Source organism: Epinephelus lanceolatus, chromosome 22 (assembly GCF_041903045.1).
Source record: "Epinephelus lanceolatus isolate andai-2023 chromosome 22, ASM4190304v1, whole genome shotgun sequence".
Taxonomy (NCBI): Eukaryota; Metazoa; Chordata; class Actinopteri; order Perciformes; family Serranidae; genus Epinephelus; species Epinephelus lanceolatus.
Window position 1 is genome coordinate 27746369 of NC_135755.1, and position 22244 is coordinate 27768612.

Below are 22244 nucleotides of genomic sequence, written 5' to 3' on the forward strand. Positions count from 1 at the left end.
AAATATCTCGCCATGTCTGTGTATGTTATGTGGGGATGACGTGAGCGATATGTTATCATACTGAATCCAGATCAAAATGGAGTGTTGGGTTTGTCACAACACTGTTTGTAATTGATCTTCATCCATGTATTTCCAGGTACAGTAAGTGGCACATCATCCTTTGTTAAGGTCAACACATATTCCAATTGGACCGAAGCTCAGAGGTTCTGCAGGGAGCATTATGTCGATCTAGCCAGGTACAGTATGAACTAATGAAGACTGGGTTTTTTTGTATGTTATATTTTACCTCTCCAATTATGACCATATATGCTGCTGTTTCTCCCTCAGTATACAAACTCAGGCAGAAAATGACATTATCAAAAACATGTCAGCTGGCAGCTTTTTGTGGATCGGTCTGCACCGGGAAAAGCTGTGGTCTGATGGGAGCTCCTCTCTGTTTCGACACTGGGCCAACGGACAGCCAGACTTTAGCGCAGGAGAATGTGTAACTACAGCGTTCAACGACTCAGGGCGGTGGTCAGATGATAACTGTTTCCACAGTTTCCCATTCATCTGTTATGAAACAAGTAAGGCATCTAATTTCTGCTCACATATTGTTTAGAGGTTCATTGTTTAATTAAGGCAGTGTACGATATATATTAAAAATTGTATATCGGAACTTTAAGATCAAATTTACGCTGAAGATAGCAGTGTGTAAATGAGAGTAAAGCAGAAGCAAGAATGTTGTGTATTTCTACAGTTCCTCTACATTATGCTAAATGCTGCTCAGAAGCTGTACTACATCGTCTCACTGGAATACCATTGCCAGGCAACAGCTTGGGTCCATGTTTAATTCCTGTCAGCTGATGTCATTCCCAAACGATGCAAAACATTCCAACAGGAAATACAAAAGGACCCATTTAGAGTGTTTGTGTTTTACATTTGAAAAAGTCTATACAGATATACAGCTTTCTGTCCTATATGTTGTCCTTTTTATCTCAGCTCCTCTGAATGCAGAAAGCTTCAGATCAACAGGACAAGATGAGACCAGTATCACTCTGCAGTGGAATAAAGTCAACAACAATGTCAGCTTTATTCTCCAGTTTAATGGTACACAGATAAACATCAGTGCACCAGATGGAGATGGACCAGTAACTCACACAGTCTCATCTCTCACTGCTGGAACTAAATACACATTCACTCTCTTCTCTGTGTTTGAGAACATCAGAAGCAGTGGACTAAACATTACTGCAGTCACTGGTAAGATATGTCACTACATTAATTTCACTCCTGCTAGCCATCATTTGCTTATCAGTGCACCCGTATAAAACGGGGTGCACTGCCAGGTGTAATATTCAATAAATTAATGTGCTACTTCACAACATACACTGTATTTACATGTTCATTTAAAACATCTCTTACACACAGCAAGTTTTAATCCATGTGAGGATGCAAAATGGACCATCTTTAACAGCCATACAAAAGATGTGCATTTTTTCTGACGCTCCTTTGTTAATAATTATTGTCACTACAACTTTTCCTTCCCAGCTTCTCCATTTTTTACACAGACAATATCATGGTTAAATGTATGAAAATGTATCTTTTCTGTCTCAGCTCCAACAAATGCAGAAAGCTTCACATTAACAGGACAACATAAGACCAGTATCACTCTACAGTGGAATAAAGTCAACAACAATGTCAGCTTTATTCTCCAGTTTAATGGTACACAGATAAACATCCCTGCACCAGATGGAGATGGACCAGTAACTCACACAGTCTCATCTCTCACTGCTGGAACTAAATACACATTCACTCTCTTCTCTGTGTTTGACAACGTCAGAAGCAGTGGACTAAACATTACTGCAGTCACTGGTAAGATATGTCACCACATTTTCATGCACTGTGTCTTCTGATTTGGTCAACATCTGCTTTTCACTGTTTTGGCCCACACAGTAAAAGTATTTCTGAGCCAGAATAATTATTTTTAAAACTCCTTTCTGACATAATTCTTCATTTATTGTCGAGTACATCTCTGTTGTCAACGTGTGAATGGACCATCTTTAGCAGCCAGAGGGAGCATTGACACTTTTACTGGCAGTCCTTTGTTAGTAATTATTCTCACTGCTCCTTTTCCTTCTCAGTTCCTCCAAACGGAGAAATCTTCAGAGAAGAACGACGGGATGAGACTACTCTCCTAACATTCCGAATCAGCATTTATTGTAGAGTACATCTCTGTTGTCATAAAAATATATATTTGCAGCGGTCATCAAGTAGATTAGACTTCAACTTGGCTTTCAAATTATATATTTACATATGTGCCTGATTATGTTTTAAAATGTGGGAGCAAACATTAAATAAACTACCATAAACTCACGAAATTGTATTCTTAAAATACAACAATTAAACTAAGATACATTATTATTGATTAAGCAATCCAGCATGAGATAAGAATTAAAAGCTCCACCTTGAACAAACTTTAAGTGTAAATACATTGTGCTAATAATACCTCTCCTGAACGCAGGACTTTGATTTTAACTTCCTGTGTGCTATTCAAAGTTTTTCTAAAAAAAGTTTCAAGTACATCTTTTACAACTGGCAATAGCCTACCAACATTCTAAGTTTGAGAGAAGGCTGAAAATAATATAGCAAGGCAGTTTCTTGGGGGGCCTCCATTTTATTTGGTGGTTGGCAGTTCACTCCAGATCTTCCCAGCTGAGCCTGCTCCTACATACAGTCAGGTCCATAATTATTTGGACAATGATACAGTTGTCGTCATTTTGGCTCTGTACACCACCACAATGGGTTTTAAATGAAACAATGAATACCTGCTTAAAGTGCAGACTCTCAGCTTTCATTTAAGGCTTTTTTCAAAAATGTAGTATGAACCGTGTAGGAATTACAACCATTTCTTCACACAGTCCCCCGACTTTAAGGGCTCATAAGTATTTGGACAAACTAACATAATCATCAATTAAACAGTCAGTTTTAATACTTGGTTGCAAATCCTTTACAGTCAATGACTGCCTGAAGTGTTGGACACATAGGCATCATCAGATGCTGGGTTTCTTCCCTGGTGATGCTCTGCCAGCCCTTTACTGTAGCCGTCTGCACTTCATGCTTGTGTTTTGGGTGGTTTGCCCTCAGTTTTGGCTTCAGCAAGAGAAACGCATGCTCAATTGGATTCAGGTCAGATGATATGACTTGGCCATTGCAGAACATTCCACTTCTTTGCCTTAAAAATGTCTTTGGTTGCTTTTGCAGTATGCTTCAGGTCAATGTCCAACTGCACTGTGAAGCATCGTCCAATGAGTTTTGAAGCATTTGGTTGAATCTGAGCAGATAATGGTGCCCCAAACACTTAAGCTTTCATCCTGCTGCTCTTGTCAGCAGTCACATCATCAATAAATACAAGAGAACCAGTTCCACTGGCAGCCATACATGGCCATGACATAACAGTACCTCCACCATGCTTCACTGATGAGGTGGTGTGCTTTGGATCATGAGCAGTTCCTTCCCTTCTTCCTTCTCTTGTCTTCCCGTCATTCTGGTAGTTGATCTTTGTTTTATCTGTCCATAGTATGCTGTTCCACAACTGTACAGGCTTTTTAGATGGTTTTTGACAAACTCTAATCTGGCCTTCCATTTTTAAGGCTAACCAATGGTTTGCATCTTGTGATAAACCCTCTGTATTTATTCTAGTGAAGTCTTGTCTTGCTTACAAGAGCAGCAGGATGAAAGCTGAAGTGTTTGGGGCACCATTATCTGCTCAGATTCAACCAAATGCTTCAAAACTCATTGGACAATGCTTCACAGTGCAGTTGGACATTGACCTGAAGCATACTGCAAAAGCAACCAAAGACATTTTTAAGGCAAAGAAGTGGAATGTTCTGCAATGGCCAAGTCATATCATCTGACCTGAATCCAATAGAGCATGCGTTTCTCTTGCTGAAGCCAAAACTGAGGGCAAAACATCCAAAACACAAGCAGAAAGTGCAGACGGCTACAGTAAAGGGCTGGCAGAGCATCACCAGGGAAGAAACCCAGCATCTGATGATGCCTATGTGTCCAACACTTCAGGCAGTCATTGACTGTAAAGGATTTGCAACCAAGTATTAAAACTGACTGTTTAATTGATGATTATGTTAGTTTGTCCAAATACTTATGAGCCCTTAAAGTCGGGGGACTGTGTGAAGAAATGGTTGTAATTCCTACATGGTTCATACTACATTTTTGAAAAAAGCCTTAAATGAAAGCTGAGAGTCTGCACTTTAAGCAGGTATTCATTGTTTCATTTAAAACCCATTGTGGTGGTGTACAGAGCCAAAATGACGACAACTGTATCATTGTCCAAATAATTATGGACCTGACTGTATATCTGTCTGGACACCTCTGCAGCTAGTTCCTTGTGGATTCCATTTTAGGGCTTGTTGGGTGACGTTTGTGGCAGGTTTTCTGAGGTTGTGTCCAATCCAACTCCACTTTCTCCTTGAATTTGTGAATCAGTGGGATCCTGTTTTGTTCTTTTCCACAGGTCTGCAGTGCTTACTTTGTCTATCCGCCAGATGTTAAGCATTCTCCTGAGGCAGGTGTTCATTAGTATTTGCAGCCTGTTAGTTGTGTGTTTTGTTGTTCTCCGTGACGCGGATCCAGACACCAACACCTGCTTCACACTGGAGTTAAAAATGTGTATTTTGGTGTTGATTGATATGTGTTAGCGTTTTTGATCCTGCACTTCCTGTCGGCCTCTGTCCCTCCAACGATGTCCACAGCAGTGCCAAAGTATGTGAACTCTTCAACTTCCTCTAGGGCGTTGTTGGGTATGATGATGGGGTTTGCTGGTTTTTGAGTGGATCTTCATGACCTGTGTATTTGCTGTATTGGGTGTCAGACCAAGTTTAGAAGCAGATTGTGGGAGTCTGCTTGTCTTTTCCTGCATTTCTATCTGTGTGTGTAAAGGAGAGCTATGTCATTCTGAAAGTCATGGTCATCCAGCTGCTCCTACATGATGACCCTCGGTAGTTGTTGCATTTTCTTTGGTCAACTTTCTTTGGTACTTTAACAGTCTGACCCTCTGCCCACACTGTTGGTGTCTTTGCCTCTTTCCAACATTTCCCAAATAAACTGCAGCGCATGTCTGTTGACAAGTTTGGATCTGCTTTAAGGCCTGATGGTGGAATATTGTCAGGGCCAGCAATCTTGTCTGACTAAAACTGAAACTAAAAGAAAGTAGTCTGTAGAAGTCTGAATAAGTCACTGTGCACCGCTGAACATTTTACTGTTAATTCAGATACTTTGGTGCTGTGAGGAGAAACCCAGCTCTCTTTGCTTGCCCGTCTTACTGTGCTGCTGCTATCAGTGTGCTCTGATCAGGTTATCAGCTGTGTGAACAGTGATCAGGGTGGTCAAAAAATGTGTTATTATTTTTATACCACCTACTTCTTTTTGTCAGATGCCCAAATAAGTACAATTATTGTTAATGAGCAAGTTGAAATTCATGTTGGGATACAAAATTGACCCACTTTAACAGCCAGACATTACCACTTGTCACTTTTGGCAGTCATTTTGGAATGAATTTGGTCACTGTTCTTTTTCTGTCTCAGCTCCTCCGAATCCAGAAAGCTTCAGATCAACAGGACAAGATGAGACCAGTATCACTCTGCAGTGGAATAAAGTCAACAACAATGTCAGCTTTATTCTCCAGTTTAATGGTACACAGATAAACATCAGTGCACCAGATGGAGATGGACCAGTAACTCACACAGTCTCATCTCTCACTGCTGGAACTACATACACATTCACTCTCTTCTCTGTGTTTGACAACGTCAGAAGCAGTGGCGTAAACATTGCTGCAGTCACTGGTAAGATATGTCACCACACCACATAAACAGTGTAATTAGTGCATCTGAGTCCCTGTGTGTGTATCACACACGCTAGCTCTTCACCACCACTCCGCACTTCACTCACACAGTGGTTACCGCAGATATCTCTGTCCTGACCAACAGCATTGTTGCATAAGCATTATGCTCTTCCTCTGGTTCTCCGCAGGTTGACATTGTTGGCTCCTTTAACACTGCTGCTACTGTTAGCACTGTTAGCTGCAAACAACCAGGCCGACTCAGCCCTTTCCATGTCGTGCATGTTGTTACCGTGTTCAAACAACTTAAGTCAGACTCCGAATCATACAGATTTTCTGAAGGTCGTATACAGCTCCTTTAATACTGGATTTTACTACACAATTAAATCTTACATTCACACATGAAGATCACATTTTAGTGTCCATTAAGCTCTGATAGTATTTTCAGTTTTGAGTGCATATCTGTTTTGAAGTGCTGTGTGATCTGTTTAAGTTCTGTACAAAATGTGACACTTTGATTCATAAACAGAATTCTTTCCAATAAAACACCTGTTGCACTTTTCTCTCTCTACTAGTGTGCAGTGATTTTTATTTGGGGTTGCACAATGGATCATTGTATCACCCAGAGGGTGTGGGTTTACTAAATCATTTACTGTTTGTTTTCTGTCTCAGCTCCTGCATATCCAGAAAGCTTCAGATTAAAAGCACAAGATGAGACCAGTATCACTCTGCAGTGGAATAAAGTCAACAACAATGTCAGCTTTATTCTCCAGTTTAATGGTACACAGATAAACATCAGTGCACCAGATGGAGATGGACCAGTAACTCACACAGTCTCATCTCTCACTGCTGGAACTAAATACACATTCACTCTCTTCTCTGTGTTTGACAACATCAGAAGCAGTGGACTAAACATTACTGCAGTCACTGGTAAGATATGTCACTACATTAATTTCATTCCTGCTAGCCATCATTTGCTTATCATTGCACCAGTGTTAAACCAGTTCTTTTATGCTGGGTGTAAAAATTATTAAATGAATTTGCTACTTCATAACATATGCTATATCTGCATGTCCATTTAAAACAGTCTCTTACACTAGGTAAGTTTTATTCCATGTTGGGATGCAAAATGGACCACCTGATACAAGAAGGATTTTTGTAATTTTCCTTACAGTCAGATATTCTCAATGTTCCTTTTCCTTCTCAGCTTCTCACTTTTTTACAGACAATATTATGTTTCAAAGTATAAAAACTCCTCTTCTCTGTCTCAGCCCCTCCAAACGCAGAAAGCTTCAGAACAACAGGACAAGATGAGACCAGTATCACTCTGCAGTGGAATAAAGTCAACAACAATGTCAGCTTTATTCTCCAGTTTAATGGTACACAGATAAACATCAGTGCACCAGATGGAGATGGACCAGTAACTCACACAGTCTCATCTCTCACTGCTGGAACTAAATACACATTCACTCTCTTCTCTGTGTTTGAGAACGTCAGAAGCAGTGGACTAAACATCACTGCAGTCACAGGTAAGATATGTCACCACCTTTTTATGCACTGTGTCTTCTGCTTTAGTCGCCATCTGCTTTTCAGTACACCAGCATTAAACCATCACATTTATGTTGGGTGTAACAAATTGGAGATTTCAGAGCATACTCTTTACTTGCATGTTTATTTAACACAGCACTGTTATGGACCACATGTTAAAATCATTTTAAACCCAGGATGACTATCATCAAAACTTTTCCAACATTATGATGTGCCATTAATTGTTGAGTACTTCTCTGTTGTCAAACTGTAATGACTGCCCCTAAAAAATGTGGCATCTTGATCCAGACAAAAAAATAAATAAATCTTAGTTATTCAAAGACTTTGACTTGTTCTGTCTCTGACTGACAGTATTCAGTTTTATTCACAGTAGATGGGGGTGCAAAATTGACCATCTTTAACAGGCAATGGGAAAACTGACACTCTTACTGGCAGTCAATTATTAATAAATGCTCTTACTGCTTGTTTTCTTTCTCAGCTCCTGCAAATCTAGAAAGTTTCGGATCAATAGGACAAGATGAGACCAGTATCACTCTGCAGTGGAATAAAGTCAACAACAATGTCAGCTTTATTCTCCAGTTTAATGGTACACAGATAAACATCCCTGCACCAGATGGAGATGGACCAGTAACTCACACGGTCTCATCTCTCACTGCTGGAACTAAATACACATTCACTCTCTTCTCTGTGTTTGAGAACATCAGAAGCAGTGGACTAAACATTACTGCAGTTACTGGTAAGATACTTGACTGTATTTCTTTGCTGTATAGCAACTCAGCACTATTGTTAACTGAGAATATATTTGATGGATATAATATTTAATCACTGAATCTGCATCTAAATGAAACTTGTTATATCCACCTGCACAGTTAAATCCTATATTCACACAGCAATAACATTTTAGAGTCCTTTAAGTTTTAAAAGTCATTTTATTGAGTACATATCTGTTCTCAAGTGCTGTGTGATTTCTTTAAGCTCTGTATATAATGTGACACTTTGACTCGCAAAGGGAATTCTTTCTAATACAAACACCTGTTGCACTTTTCTGTCTCCCATGGTGGCCATTGATTTTCAAGTGGGATGTGACATGAATCATTGTAACAACAAGAGGGTGTAAGTCGATAAAATCATTCACTGCTTGTTTTCTGTCTCAGCTCCTCTAAATGCAGAAAGCTTCAGATCAACAGGACAAGATGAGACCAGTATCACTCTGCAGTGGAATAAAGTCAACAACAATGTCAGCTTTATTCTCCAGTTTAATGGTACACAGATAAACATCAGTGCACCAGATGGAGATGGACCAGTAACTCACACAGTCTCATCTCTCACTGCTGGAACTAAATACACATTCACTCTCTTCTCTGTGTTTGAGAACATCAGAAGCAGTGGACTAAACATTACTGCAGTCACAGGTAAGATATGTCACCACATTTTTGTGCACTGTGTCTTCTGCTTTGGTCAACATCTGCTTTTCAGTATGCTAGCATAAAACCAAGACGTATACTTTGGGTATAATAATTTAGCAATTTCACAGCGTACCCTTTACTTGCATGTTTATTTAAAACAGCACTGTTTTGGATCACACAGTAAATTCCCTCTAAACCCAGGATGATTATCTTCAAAACTTTTCCAACATTATGATCCTTCATTAATTGTTGAGTACTTCTCTGATGTCAAAGCGTAATGGGTACTACTAAAAGATGTGACATCTTGATCCAGAAAAAAAGAAGTTTATGTAATTCATTGAATGTCACTTGTTCTGACTCTGACTGACAGTACTCAATTTTATTAACAGCAGATGGGGATGCAAAATGGACCATCTTTAACAGCCACAGGGAAAACTGACGGTTGTACTGACAGTCAATTGTCAAAATTTTCCTCCCTTCCCCTTTTCTGTCTCAGCTCCTCTAAATGCAGGAAACTTCAGATCAACAGGACAAGATGAGACCAGTATCACTCTGCAGTGGAATAAAGTCAACAACAATGTCAGCTTTATTCTCCAGTTTAATGGTACACAGATAAACATCCCTGCACCAGATGGAGATGGACCAGTAACTCACACAGTCTCATCTCTCACTGCTGGAACTAAATACACATTCACTCTCTTCTCTGTGTTTGAGAACATCAGAAGCAGTGGACTAAACATCACTGCAGTCACAGGTAAGATACTTGACTGTATTTCTTTGCTGTATAGCAACTCAGCACTATTGTTAACTGAGAATATATTTGATGGATATAATATTTAATCACTGAATCTGCATCTAAATGAAACTTGTTATATCCACCTGCACAGTTAAATCCTATATTCACACAGCAATAACACATTTTAGAGTCCTTTAAGTTTTAAAAGCCATTTTATTGAGTACATATCTGTTCTCAAGTGCTGTGTGATTTGTTTAAGCTCTGTATATAATGTGACACTTTGACTCACAAAGGGAATTCTTTCTAATACAAACACCTGTTGCACTTTTCTGTCTCCCATGGTGGCCATTGATTATCAAGTGGGATGTGACATGAATCATTGTAACAACAAGAGGGTGTAAGTCGATAAAATCATTCACTGCTTGTTTTCTGTCTCAGCTCCTCTAAATGCAGAAAGCTTCAGATCAACAGGACAAGATGAGACCAGTATCACTCTACAGTGGAATAAAGTCAACAACAATGTCAGCTTTATTCTCCAGTTTAATGGTACACAGATAAACATCAGTGCACCAGATGGAGATGGACCAGTAACTCACACAGTCTCATCTCTCACTGCTGGAACTAAATACACATTCACTCTCTTCTCTGTGTTTGAGAACATCAGAAGCAGTGGACTAAACATCACTGCAGTCACAGGTAAGATACTTGACTGTATTTCTTTGCTGTATAGCAACTCAGCACTATTGTTAACTGAGAATATATTTGATGGATATAATATTTAATCACTGAATCTGCATCTAAATGAAACTTGTTATATCCACCTGCACAGTTAAATCCTATATTCACACAGCAATAACACATTTTAGAGTCCTTTAAGTTTTAAAAGTCATTTTATTGAGTACATATCTGTTCTCAAGTGCTGTGTGATTTCTTTAAGCTCTGTATATAATGTGACACTTTGACTCGCAAAGGGAATTCTTTCTAATACAAACACCTGTTGCACTTTTCTGTCTCCCATGGTGGCCATTGATTTTCAAGTGGGATGTGACATGAATCATTGTAACAACAAGAGGGTGTAAGTCGATAAAATCATTCACTGCTTGTTTTCTGTCTCAGCTCCTCTAAATGCAGAAAGCTTCAGATCAACAGGACAAGATGAGACCAGTATCACTCTGCAGTGGAATAAAGTCAACAACAATGTCAGCTTTATTCTCCAGTTTAATGGTACACAGATAAACATCAGTGCACCAGATGGAGATGGACCAGTAACTCACACAGTCTCATCTCTCACTGCTGGAACTAAATACACATTCACTCTCTTCTCTGTGTTTGAGAACGTCAGAAGCAGTGGACTAAACATTACTGCAGTTACTGGTAAGATATGTCACCACCTTTTTATGCACTGTGTCTTCTGCTTTAGTCGCCATCTGCTTTTCAGTACACCAGCATTAAACCATCACATTTATGTTTGGTGTAACAAATTGGAGATTTCAGAGCATACTCTTTACTTGCATGTTTATTTAACACAGCACTGTTATGGACCACATGTTAAAATCATTTTAAACCCAGGATGACTATCATCAAAACTTTTCCAACATTATGATGTGCCATTAATTGTTGAGTACTTCTCTGTTGTCAAACTGTAATGACTGCCCCTAAAAAATGTGGCATCTTGATCCAGACAAAAAAATAAATAAATCTTAGTTATTCAAAGACTTTGACTTGTTCTGTCTCTGACTGACAGTATTCAGTTTTATTCACAGTAGATGGGGGTGCAAAATTGACCATCTTTAACAGGCAATGGGAAAACTGACACTCTTACTGGCAGTCAATTATTAATAAATGCTCTTACTGCTTGTTTTCTTTCTCAGCTCCTGCAAATCTAGAAAGTTTCGGATCAATAGGACAAGATGAGACCAGTATCACTCTGCAGTGGAATAAAGTCAACAACAATGTCAGCTTTATTCTCCAGTTTAATGGTACACAGATAAACATCCCTGCACCAGATGGAGATGGACCAGTAACTCACACGGTCTCATCTCTCACTGCTGGAACTAAATACACATTCACTCTCTTCTCTGTGTTTGAGAACATCAGAAGCAGTGGACTAAACATTACTGCAGTCACAGGTAAGATACTTGACTGTATTTCTTTGCTGTATAGCAACTCAGCACTATTGTTAACTGAGAATATATTTGATGGATATAATATTTAATCACTGAATCTGCATCTAAATGAAACTTGTTATATCCACCTGCACAGTTAAATCCTATATTCACACAGCAATAACACATTTTAGAGTCCTTTAAGTTTTAAAAGCCATTTTATTGAGTACATATCTGTTCTCAAGTGCTGTGTGATTTGTTTAAGCTCTGTATATAATGTGACACTTTGACTCACAAAGGGAATTCTTTCTAATACAAACACCTGTTGCACTTTTCTGTCTCCCATGGTGGCCATTGATTATCAAGTGGGATGTAACATGAATCATTGTAACAACAAGAGGGTGTAAGTCGATAAAATCATTCACTGCTTGTTTTCTGTCTCAGCTCCTCTAAATGCAGAAAGCTTCAGATCAACAGGACAAGATGAGACCAGTATTACTCTGCAGTGGAATAAAGTCAACAACAATGTCAGCTTTATTCTCCAGTTTAATGGTACACAGATAAACATCAGTGCACCAGATGGAGATGGACCAGTAACTCACACAGTCTCATCTCTCACTGCTGGAACTAAATGCACATTCACTCTCTTCTCTGTGTTTGAGAACGTCAGAAGCAGTGGACTAAACATTACTGCAGTCACAGGTAAGATATGTCACCACAATTTTGTGCACTGTGTCTTCTGCTTTGGTCAACATCTGCTTTTCAGTATGCTAGCATAAAACCAAGACGTATACTTTGGGTGTAACAATTTAGCAATTTCACAGCGTACCCTTTACTTGCATGTTTATTTAAAACAGCACTGTTTTGGATCACACAGTAAATTCCCTCTAAACCCAGGATGATTATCTTCAAAACTTTTCCAACATTATGATCCTTCATTAATTGTTGAGTACTTCTCTGATGTCAAAGCGTAATGGGTACTACTAAAAGATGTGACATCTTGATCCAGAAAAAAAGAAGTCTATGTAATTCATTGAATGTCACTTGTTCTGACTCTGACTGACAGTACTCAATTTTATTAACAGCAGATGGGGATGCAAAATGGACCATCTTTAACAGCCATAGGGAAAACTGACGGTTGTACTGACAGTCAATTGTCAAAATTTTCCTCCCTTCCCCTTTTCTGTCTCAGCTCCTCTAAATGCAGGAAACTTCAGATCAACAGGACAAGATGAGACCAGTATCACTCTGCAGTGGAATAAAGTCAACAACAATGTCAGCTTTATTCTCCAGTTTAATGGTACACAGATAAACATCAGTGCACCAGATGGAGATGGACCAGTAACTCACACAGTCTCATCTCTCACTGCTGGAACTAAATACACATTCACTCTCTTCTCTGTGTTTGACAACGTCAGAAGCAGTGGACTAAACATCACTGCAGTCACAGGTAAGATATGTCACCACATTTTTATGCACTGTGTCTTCTGCTTTAGTCGCCATCTGCTTTTCAGTACACCAGCATTAAACCATTACATTTATGTTTGGTGTAACAAATTGGAGATTTCAGAGCATACTCTTTACTTGCATGTTTATTTAACACAGCACTGTTATGGACCACATGTTAAAATCATTTTAAACCCAGGATGACTATCATCAAAACTTTTCCAACATTATGATGTGCCATTAATTGTTGAGTACTTCTCTGTTGTCAAACTGTAATGACTGCCCCTAAAAAATGTGGCATCTTGATCCAGACAAAAAAATAAATAAATCTTAGTTATTCAAAGACTTTGACTTGTTCTGTCTCTGACTGACAGTATTCAGTTTTATTCACAGTAGATGGGGGTGCAAAATTGACCATCTTTAACAGGCAATGGGAAAACTGACACTCTTACTGGCAGTCAATTATTAATAAATGCTCTTACTGCTTGTTTTCTTTCTCAGCTCCTGCAAATCTAGAAAGTTTCGGATCAATAGGACAAGATGAGACCAGTATCACTCTGCAGTGGAATAAAGTCAACAACAATGTCAGCTTTATTCTCCATTTTAATGGTACACAGATAAACATCCCTGCACCAGATGGAGATGGACCAGTAACTCACACAGTCTCATCTCTCACTGCTGGAACTAAATACACATTCACTCTCTTCTCTGTGTTTGAGAACATCAGAAGCAGTGGACTAAACATTACTGCAGTCACAGGTAAGATACTTGACTGTACTTCTTTGCTGTATAGCAACTCAGCACTATTGTTAACTGAGAATATATTTGATGGATATAATATTTAATCACTGAATCTGCATCTAAATGAAACTTGTTATATCCACCTGCACAGTTAAATCCTATATTCACACAGCAATAACACATTTTAGAGTCCTTTAAGTTTTAAAAGTCATTTTATTGAGTACATATCTGTTCTCAAGTGCTGTGTGATTTGTTTAAGCTCTGTATATAATGTGACACTTTGACTCACAAAGGGAATTCTTTCTAATACAAACACCTGTTGCACTTTTCTGTCTCCCATGGTGGCCATTGATTTTCAAGTGGGATGTGACATGGATCATTGTAACAACAAGAGGGTGTAAGTCGATAAAATCATTCACTGCTTGTTTTCTGTCTCAGCTCCTCTAAATGCAGAAAGCTTCAGATCAACAGGACAAGATGAGACCAGTATTACTCTGCAGTGGAATAAAGTCAACAACAATGTCAGCTTTATTCTCCAGTTTAATGGTACACAGATAAACATCAGTGCACCAGATGGAGATGGACCAGTAACTCACACAGTCTCATCTCTCACTGCTGGAACTAAATACACATTCACTCTCTTCTCTGTGTTTGAGAACGTCAGAAGCAGTGGACTAAACATTACTGCAGTCACAGGTAAGATATGTCACCACAATTTTGTGCACTGTGTCTTCTGCTTTGGTCAACATCTGCTTTTCAGTATGCTAGCATAAAACCAAGACGTATACTTTGGGTGTAACAATTTAGCAATTTCACAGCGTACCCTTTACTTGCATGTTTATTTAAAACAGCACTGTTTTGGATCACACAGTAAATTCCCTCTAAACCCAGGATGATTATCTTCAAAACTTTTCCAACATTATGATCCTTCATTAATTGTTGAGTACTTCTCTGATGTCAAAGCGTAATGGGTACTACTAAAAGATGTGACATCTTGATCCAGAAAAAAAAAAGTCTATGTAATTCATTGAATGTCACTTGTTCTGACTCTGACTGACAGTACTCAATTTTATTAACAGCAGATGGGGATGCAAAATGGACCATCTTTAACAGCCATAGGGAAAACTGACGGTTGTACTGACAGTCAATTGTCAAAATTTTCCTCCCTTCCCCTTTTCTGTCTCAGCTCCTCTAAATGCAGGAAACTTCAGATCAACAGGACAAGATGAGACCAGTATCACTCTGCAGTGGAATAAAGTCAACAACAATGTCAGCTTTATTCTCCAGTTTAATGGTACACAGATAAACATCAGTGCACCAGATGGAGATGGACCAGTAACTCACACAGTCTCATCTCTCACTGCTGGAACTAAATACACATTCACTCTCTTCTCTGTGTTTGACAACGTCAGAAGCAGTGGACTAAACATCACTGCAGTCACAGGTAAGATATGTCACCACATTTTTATGCACTGTGTCTTCTGCTTTAGTCGCCATCTGCTTTTCAGTACACCAGCATTAAACCATCACATTTATGTTTGGTGTAACAAATTGGAGATTTCAGAGCATACTCTTTACTTGCATGTTTATTTAACACAGCACTGTTATGGACCACATGTTAAAATCATTTTAAACCCAGGATGACTATCATCAAAACTTTTCCAACATTATGATGTGCCATTAATTGTTGAGTACTTCTCTGTTGTCAAACTGTAATGACTGCCCCTAAAAAATGTGGCATCTTGATCCAGACAAAAAAATAAATAAATCTTAGTTATTCAAAGACTTTGACTTGTTCTGTCTCTGACTGACAGTATTCAGTTTTATTCACAGTAGATGGGGGTGCAAAATTGACCATCTTTAACAGGCAATGGGAAAACTGACACTCTTACTGGCAGTCAATTATTAATAAATGCTCTTACTGCTTGTTTTCTTTCTCAGCTCCTGCAAATCTAGAAAGTTTCGGATCAATAGGACAAGATGAGACCAGTATCACTCTGCAGTGGAATAAAGTCAACAACAATGTCAGCTTTATTCTCCAGTTTAATGGTACACAGATAAACATCCCTGCACCAGATGGAGATGGACCAGTAACTCACACAGTCTCATCTCTCACTGCTGGAACTAAATACACATTCACTCTCTTCTCTGTGTTTGAGAACATCAGAAGCAGTGGACTAAACATTACTGCAGTCACAGGTAAGATACTTGACTGTATTTCTTTGCTGTATAGCAACTCAGCACTATTGTTAACTGAGAATATATTTGATGGATATAATATTTAATCACTGAATCTGCATCTAAATGAAACTTGTTATATCCACCTGCACAGTTAAATCCTATATTCACACAGCAATAACACATTTTAGAGTCCTTTAAGTTTTAAAAGTCATTTTATTGAGTACATATCTGTTCTCAAGTGCTGTGTGATTTCTTTAAGCTCTGTATATAATGTGACACTTTGACTCGCAAAGGGAATTCTTTCTAATACAAACACCTGTTGCACTTTTCTGTCTCCCATGGTGGCCATTGATTTTCAAGTGGGATGTGACATGAATCATTGTAACAACAAGAGGGTGTAAGTCGATAAAATCATTCACTGCTTGTTTTCTGTCTCAGCTCCTCTAAATGCAGAAAGCTTCAGATCAACAGGACAAGATGAGACCAGTATCACTCTGCAGTGGAATAAAGTCAACAACAATGTCAGCTTTATTCTCCAGTTTAATGGTACACAGATAAACATCAGTGCACCAGATGGAGATGGACCAGTAACTCACACAGTCTCATCTCTCACTGCTGGAACTAAATACACATTCACTCTCTTCTCTGTGTTTGAGAACGTCAGAGGCAGTGGACTAAACATCACTGCAGTCACAGGTAAGAAACTTGACTGTATTTCTTTGCAGCATAGTAACACAGCACTTCTCTAGCACCAATATATATTTGATATATAACATTAACTCACTGACTCTGCATTAGAACTTTAAATCAAAGATTCTGCATATGACATTCAGAGCATGAATATAGCACCTACCTATTTGTGCTGTGCAAATATAGTGGAGTAATGGTTTTCTGAACAGAGAATGACATAGCGTGCCCTCTGTTTGTGCTGCAATCTGGGCTTCTCTGTTTGTTGTTGTGGTAGATGGTCTGGCAGCACTTGCATATTAGTGCATTTGAGTTCCTGTGTGGTTATCACACACACTAGCTAATCAACATCATGCTGCACTTCACTTCTACAGTGGTTACCCCTGATAACGCTGTCTGACCAACAGCATTGATGTGTAAGCTTCATTCCCATTCTCTGGTTCCCCCAGGTTGACACCATTGGCCCCTTTAACACTGTTGCTATTGTTAGCACTGTTAGCTGCGAGCTGCCAGGCTGGCTCAGTCTGTTCCATGTTATGCATGTTCCTACCGTGTGCAAACAACTTAAATCAGACTCTGAATCATAAAAATACTCTGAAGGTCGTATACAGCTCCTTTAATACTGGATTTTACTACACAGTTAATTCTTACATTTAGACATGAAGATCACATTTTAGTGTCCATTAAGCTCTGATAGTATTTTTAATTTTCAGTGCATATCTGTTCTCAAGTGCTGTGTGATCAGTTTAGGTTCTGTATAAAATGTGATACTATAATTCACAAACATATTTTTTTCTAATACAAACACCTGTTGCACTTTTCTCTCTATACTAGTGTGCACTGATTTTAATGCGGGGATGCACAATGGATCATTGTATCACCCAAAGGGTTTGAGATGACCAAATCATTCTCTGCTTGTTTTCTTTCTCAGCTCCTGCAAATCTAGGAAGCTTTAGATTAACAGCACAAGATGAGACCAGTATCACTCTGCAGTGGAATAAAGTCAACAACAATGTCAGCTTTATTCTCCAGTTTAATGGCACACAGATAAACATCAGTGCACCAGATGGAGATGGACCAGTAACTCACACAGTCTCATCTCTCACTGCTGGAACTAAATACACATTCACTCTCTTCTCTGTGTTTGACAACGTCAGAAGCAGTGGACTAAACATTACTGCAGTCACAGGTAAGATATGTCACTATATTAATTTCACTCCTGCTAGCCATCATTTGCTTATCATTGCGCCAGTGTTAAACCAGTTCTTTTATGTTGGGTGTAAAAATTATGAAATGAATTTGCTACTTCATAACATATGCTATATCTGCATGTCCATTTAAAACAGTCTCTCACACTAGGTAAATTTTATTCCGTTTTGGGATGCAAAATGGACCACCTGAGATGAGAGGGATTTTTGTAATTTTCCTTACAGTCAAATAGTCTCACTGCTCTTTTTCCTTCTCAGCTTCTCACTGTTTTTTACAGACAATATTATGTTTCAAAGTATAAAAACTCCTCTTCTCTGTCTCAGCTCCTTCAATTTTCAATACATTTTCTTTTTGTTCCCTTTCTGTCTCAGCTCCTCTAAATGCAGAAAGCTTCAGATCAACAGGACAAGATGAGACCAGTATCACTCTGCAGTGGAATAAAGTCAACAACAATGTCAGCTTTATTCTCCAGTTTAATGGTACACAGATAAACATCAGTGCACCAGATGGAGATGGACCAGTAACTCACACAGTCTCATCTCTCACTGCTGGAACTAAATACACATTCACGCTCTTCTCTGTGTTTGACAACGTCAGAAGCAGTGGACTAAACATCACTGCAGTCACTGGTAAGATATGTCACTTCATTCATTTGTTTTTAACCAGGCATAACACTGCTGGTCTCTTTTATACCTGACAATATTGTATATAATGAAAAATACATTTGATTGCCTTTTGTATTTCACAAATAGTTTTAAGGCTATCTATTGGTAAACATGAATTTTTGCCACTATCTAGCGAGTGCAACATAGCATCAGTAAAATCAGTTTGCAGCAGTAGTAGTTTAAACTAAAAAAGAAAGAAAAGTATGTGAAAGGTTATTTGTTTATACCTTTTAAATTGAGAATCAGCTGGGCTGGTAATAGTACTTACCACCAGCCATCGAAGCAATCTCCTTGATACATTCGAAAATCTTAACCTGACCTACTTGATGTAATTAACAGCTGTTTTAATATCCAACCTAAGTTTCAGTTACATTATAGAGGAATTTACATGTCACATGTTCAAGTTAACAAATCATCAGGTCATCTTCATATTTTTCTTTCCATGTTAACAACACATCTGGCCAAACTTCTTGACTCTGCATCCTGCAACAAAAGGGCCTCGTAAGTAACTGCATTTGTCACATTCATTACATGGTCCTGGGCCGTGAGTGCCCAATCAATAATAGTATTTTGATCAGCTTGATTTTAATTGACATCGTAATCACATCTATATTATTTTTTATGTTATCTGTCTTGTATTTGTCATTAGTCATGATGTGTTTGGATCCAGTGTTGCTAAAACAGGAACTAGGCTGCTATTCCTTACATTTATATGAAACCACAGAATTAACCCCCACTTTACACTTTTATGAATACATAAAATCTAAACATCATTTTAGATTTTTAAAGTAATACTGAATACAGGAAGTACATATCAGATATTTTGGTGAAGCTACAAACATTTAAAGTGTTTCATACATTTTTGTAAGCATTCATTTGTGTTAAGGTGCAGTGTGTAGGATTTAGGGGGATATATTGGCAGAAATGGAATATCATATAATGTTTTTTTTTAGTTTATAATCACCTGAAAATAAGAATCTTTGTGTTTTTATTACCTTTGAAAGAGTCTTTTGTATTTACATCAGGAGCAGGTTCTCGTCCACGGAGATCGCCATGTTGCACTGCCATGTCTCTACAGTAGCCCAGAACGCACAAAACAAACACTGACTCTAGATAGGGCTGTTTGCGTTTTTGTGCGAGCTACCAAAGTTGGCAGACGATCAGCGTCGGGAAAATACAGATTTTTTTAACCTGAAACTGCCTAGTTTAGCATTTTTTACTGGTTTGAATCAGCTGGAGACCTCTGTGGATGATTCGGCTCCATGGGAAAAGTGTCAGCTGATTACAATCTGCAGTCCTCACCACTTATGACACTAAATTCTATTAATCCTACACACTGCTTCTTTAAAGCAATTAATATAGCATTATATATATTTTGTATATTTGTATTTATATAAATTATACTAAGTAAAAGTACAAGCTGACGTAAGCATAGTATTTAAGGTTATTACATATTTTACCACATTTTCAAAAACATTTACTAAATACTTTGCTTTACTATGAGAATACATTATCTGTTTATATTATGTGTATTATTTTGTGTAACATAATGTGTATTTATTTCAACAGATTATGTTGTTGGACTGGACATTAGATTACAGTCGGTTATTGAGCTTTCAAAATCGGACATAGAGAATGAATTAACAGAGGTGAGACTAACTGCTGTTTCAGTTAACTTTATTCTGTGTGTCACGAGTTTGTATTCAATTGTTTCAAATTATTTACAGGTTGTTGTTTTTTTTTCTGTGTTGACATTTTTTTTTTCTGTCGTGTGTTTTTTATCCAGCTCTTGAAACAATACGGACTGCCGCCACAGGTGTTGTCCCTGAGGGTTCAATCTGTTAAGAGGAAAGAGACCAAGAATCCAATTTGATATATTACAGTGAGGAAAAGAAAGAGGAGGAATCACACCTCCTTATCTAAGAAAGTTTTTCTACCCTTTACAGCTATCATTTGCCATAATGGTACAACTGGGAAGCCAAACAGAAGGAATTAAAATTTGGAGTGACTACAAATTTATCTCTTTGGCCCACAGTTGCTGACAGAGGACTCGCAGCCCAAATGTTAGATTTTTTTTTGGTTAAAAAAAAAAGGGCTAAATCTCACATTTAAAATACGACAGATGGGGGTTAAGCCAGGTGGAATCGACAACATGTTCAAACTTTTCAGATGGTGTGCATTCTTCCCAACAATGGACATTAAAAAAAGATTGGAATCCTGGATAAAGAAAAGACTTACAACTTATTCCTCATTTACACACAAAAGTGCACTACAGTAAGTTTTCAGACTCACCGGGGCAAACATGGCCTTGTGCAGAATGACTTTTTAGATACCTCCAAGTAAAATATAATTTCAACTTGAAGTGTATCATCTACACAACATCATGGCACACTGTTTTTGTACTTTTACAATTTTATACTGTTGCAAAATGATACAATACATGCAATTTAACTGACTGATGGTTGGCAGTCAAATAGAGGTCACTTGATCCTGAATTTTTTTTTTTTTTTTGATGTGAGGTTTTGAAAGAACTTTATACAACTTCACTTCCTGCACTTTGTGTCACTGTTGGAGTAACACGGATCTTTACCAAAACAAATCTATTGTACTCACCATCTTTTCTGTAATAGTCCCTACAGCTGTGTTATTTTGTCTGTAAAGTTTTTATTGTTACAGTATTGTGATAATATGTATAAATATACAACCCCAATTCCAAAAAAGCTGGGACGATGTGTAAAACATAAATAAAATCCAAATGCAATAATTTCCAAATCTGTTTTAACTTATATTCAATTGAATTCAGTACAAATACAAGACATTTATTGTTAAAACTGATAAAACTATTGTTTTTTTCTGACAAATACACTCAGTCTGAGTTTAATGCTTGCAACACGTTATAGAAAATTGGGGCAGGAGCGACAAAAGCCTGGGAAAGTTTGAGAATGCTCAAAAACACCTGTGACATTCTACACTCTACATGTAAACAAGTCAATTGACACAAAGACATAGTATCATCAATAGGAATGAAAGGGGCATCCTCAAAAGGCTTACTTGTTGATGGGGTTCATGGGCGGCTGTGGTTCAGGAGGTAAAGCGGGTCATCCACTAATCGGAAGATCATTGGTTTGAACCCCGGCTCCTCCAGTCCGCATGTCAAAGTATCCTTTGGGCAAGATATTGAACTCCAAAGTACTCCCGATGGCTGTTCCATTGATGGGTGGGTGAGTGCGTGTGAATAGTTACTGAGTAGCAGGTGGCACCATGTATGGTAGCCTTGGCCAGCAGTATGTGAATGTGACTTGTAGTGTAAAAAGTGTTTTGAGTGGTCAGAAGACTGGAAAATGGATGCTACTACATGGGCTCAGAAATACTTTGGAAAATCATTGTCAGTAAACACAGTTCATCGCTGCATCTACAAATGCAAGTTAAGACTCTGCCATTCAGAGTAAAAGCCAAATATCAACAACATCCAGAGACACCGGAGACTTCTCTGGACCCAAGCTCATCTGAGATGGACATGCCCCATGTCCCAACTTTTTTGGAACATTTAGCAGGCATCAAGTTCAGAATGAAAGAATAATAAAGTTAATCAGTTTGACCATTAAATGTCTTGTCTTTTCATTGCATTTAATTTGATTGTAATTGAATGTGAATTGAATGTGTATGTAATACATAGTGTCCCAACTT

The 22244-nt window shown here is 38.3% G+C and overlaps 1 protein-coding gene and 1 long non-coding RNA gene across 2 annotated transcripts; both read left to right on the plus strand.

Annotated features, from left to right (window-relative positions):
• The first annotated feature begins 141 nt into the window (after positions 1-141).
• LOC117246182 (fibronectin-like) lies at positions 142-18589 on the plus strand. The gene is made up of 21 exons (XM_078164127.1): positions 142-236; positions 328-566; positions 982-1239; positions 1594-1851; positions 5580-5837; positions 6506-6763; positions 7105-7362; positions 7860-8117; positions 8536-8793; positions 9284-9541; positions 10604-10897; positions 11395-11652; positions 12073-12330; positions 12821-13078; positions 13576-13833; positions 14254-14511; positions 15002-15259; positions 15757-16014; positions 16435-16692; positions 17615-17872; positions 18264-18589. The coding sequence occupies exons 2-21, from the start codon at positions 365-367 to the stop codon at positions 18587-18589; spliced, it is 5208 nt and encodes a 1735-aa protein (XP_078020253.1). The 5' UTR covers positions 142-236; positions 328-364.
• Positions 18590-18622: 33 nt separating this feature from the next.
• LOC144459842 (uncharacterized) lies at positions 18623-22163 on the plus strand. The gene is made up of 3 exons (XR_013488631.1): positions 18623-19058; positions 20127-20206; positions 20344-22163. It is a non-coding gene; the product is annotated as an uncharacterized LOC144459842 (long non-coding RNA).
• Positions 22164-22244: the final 81 nt, after the last annotated feature.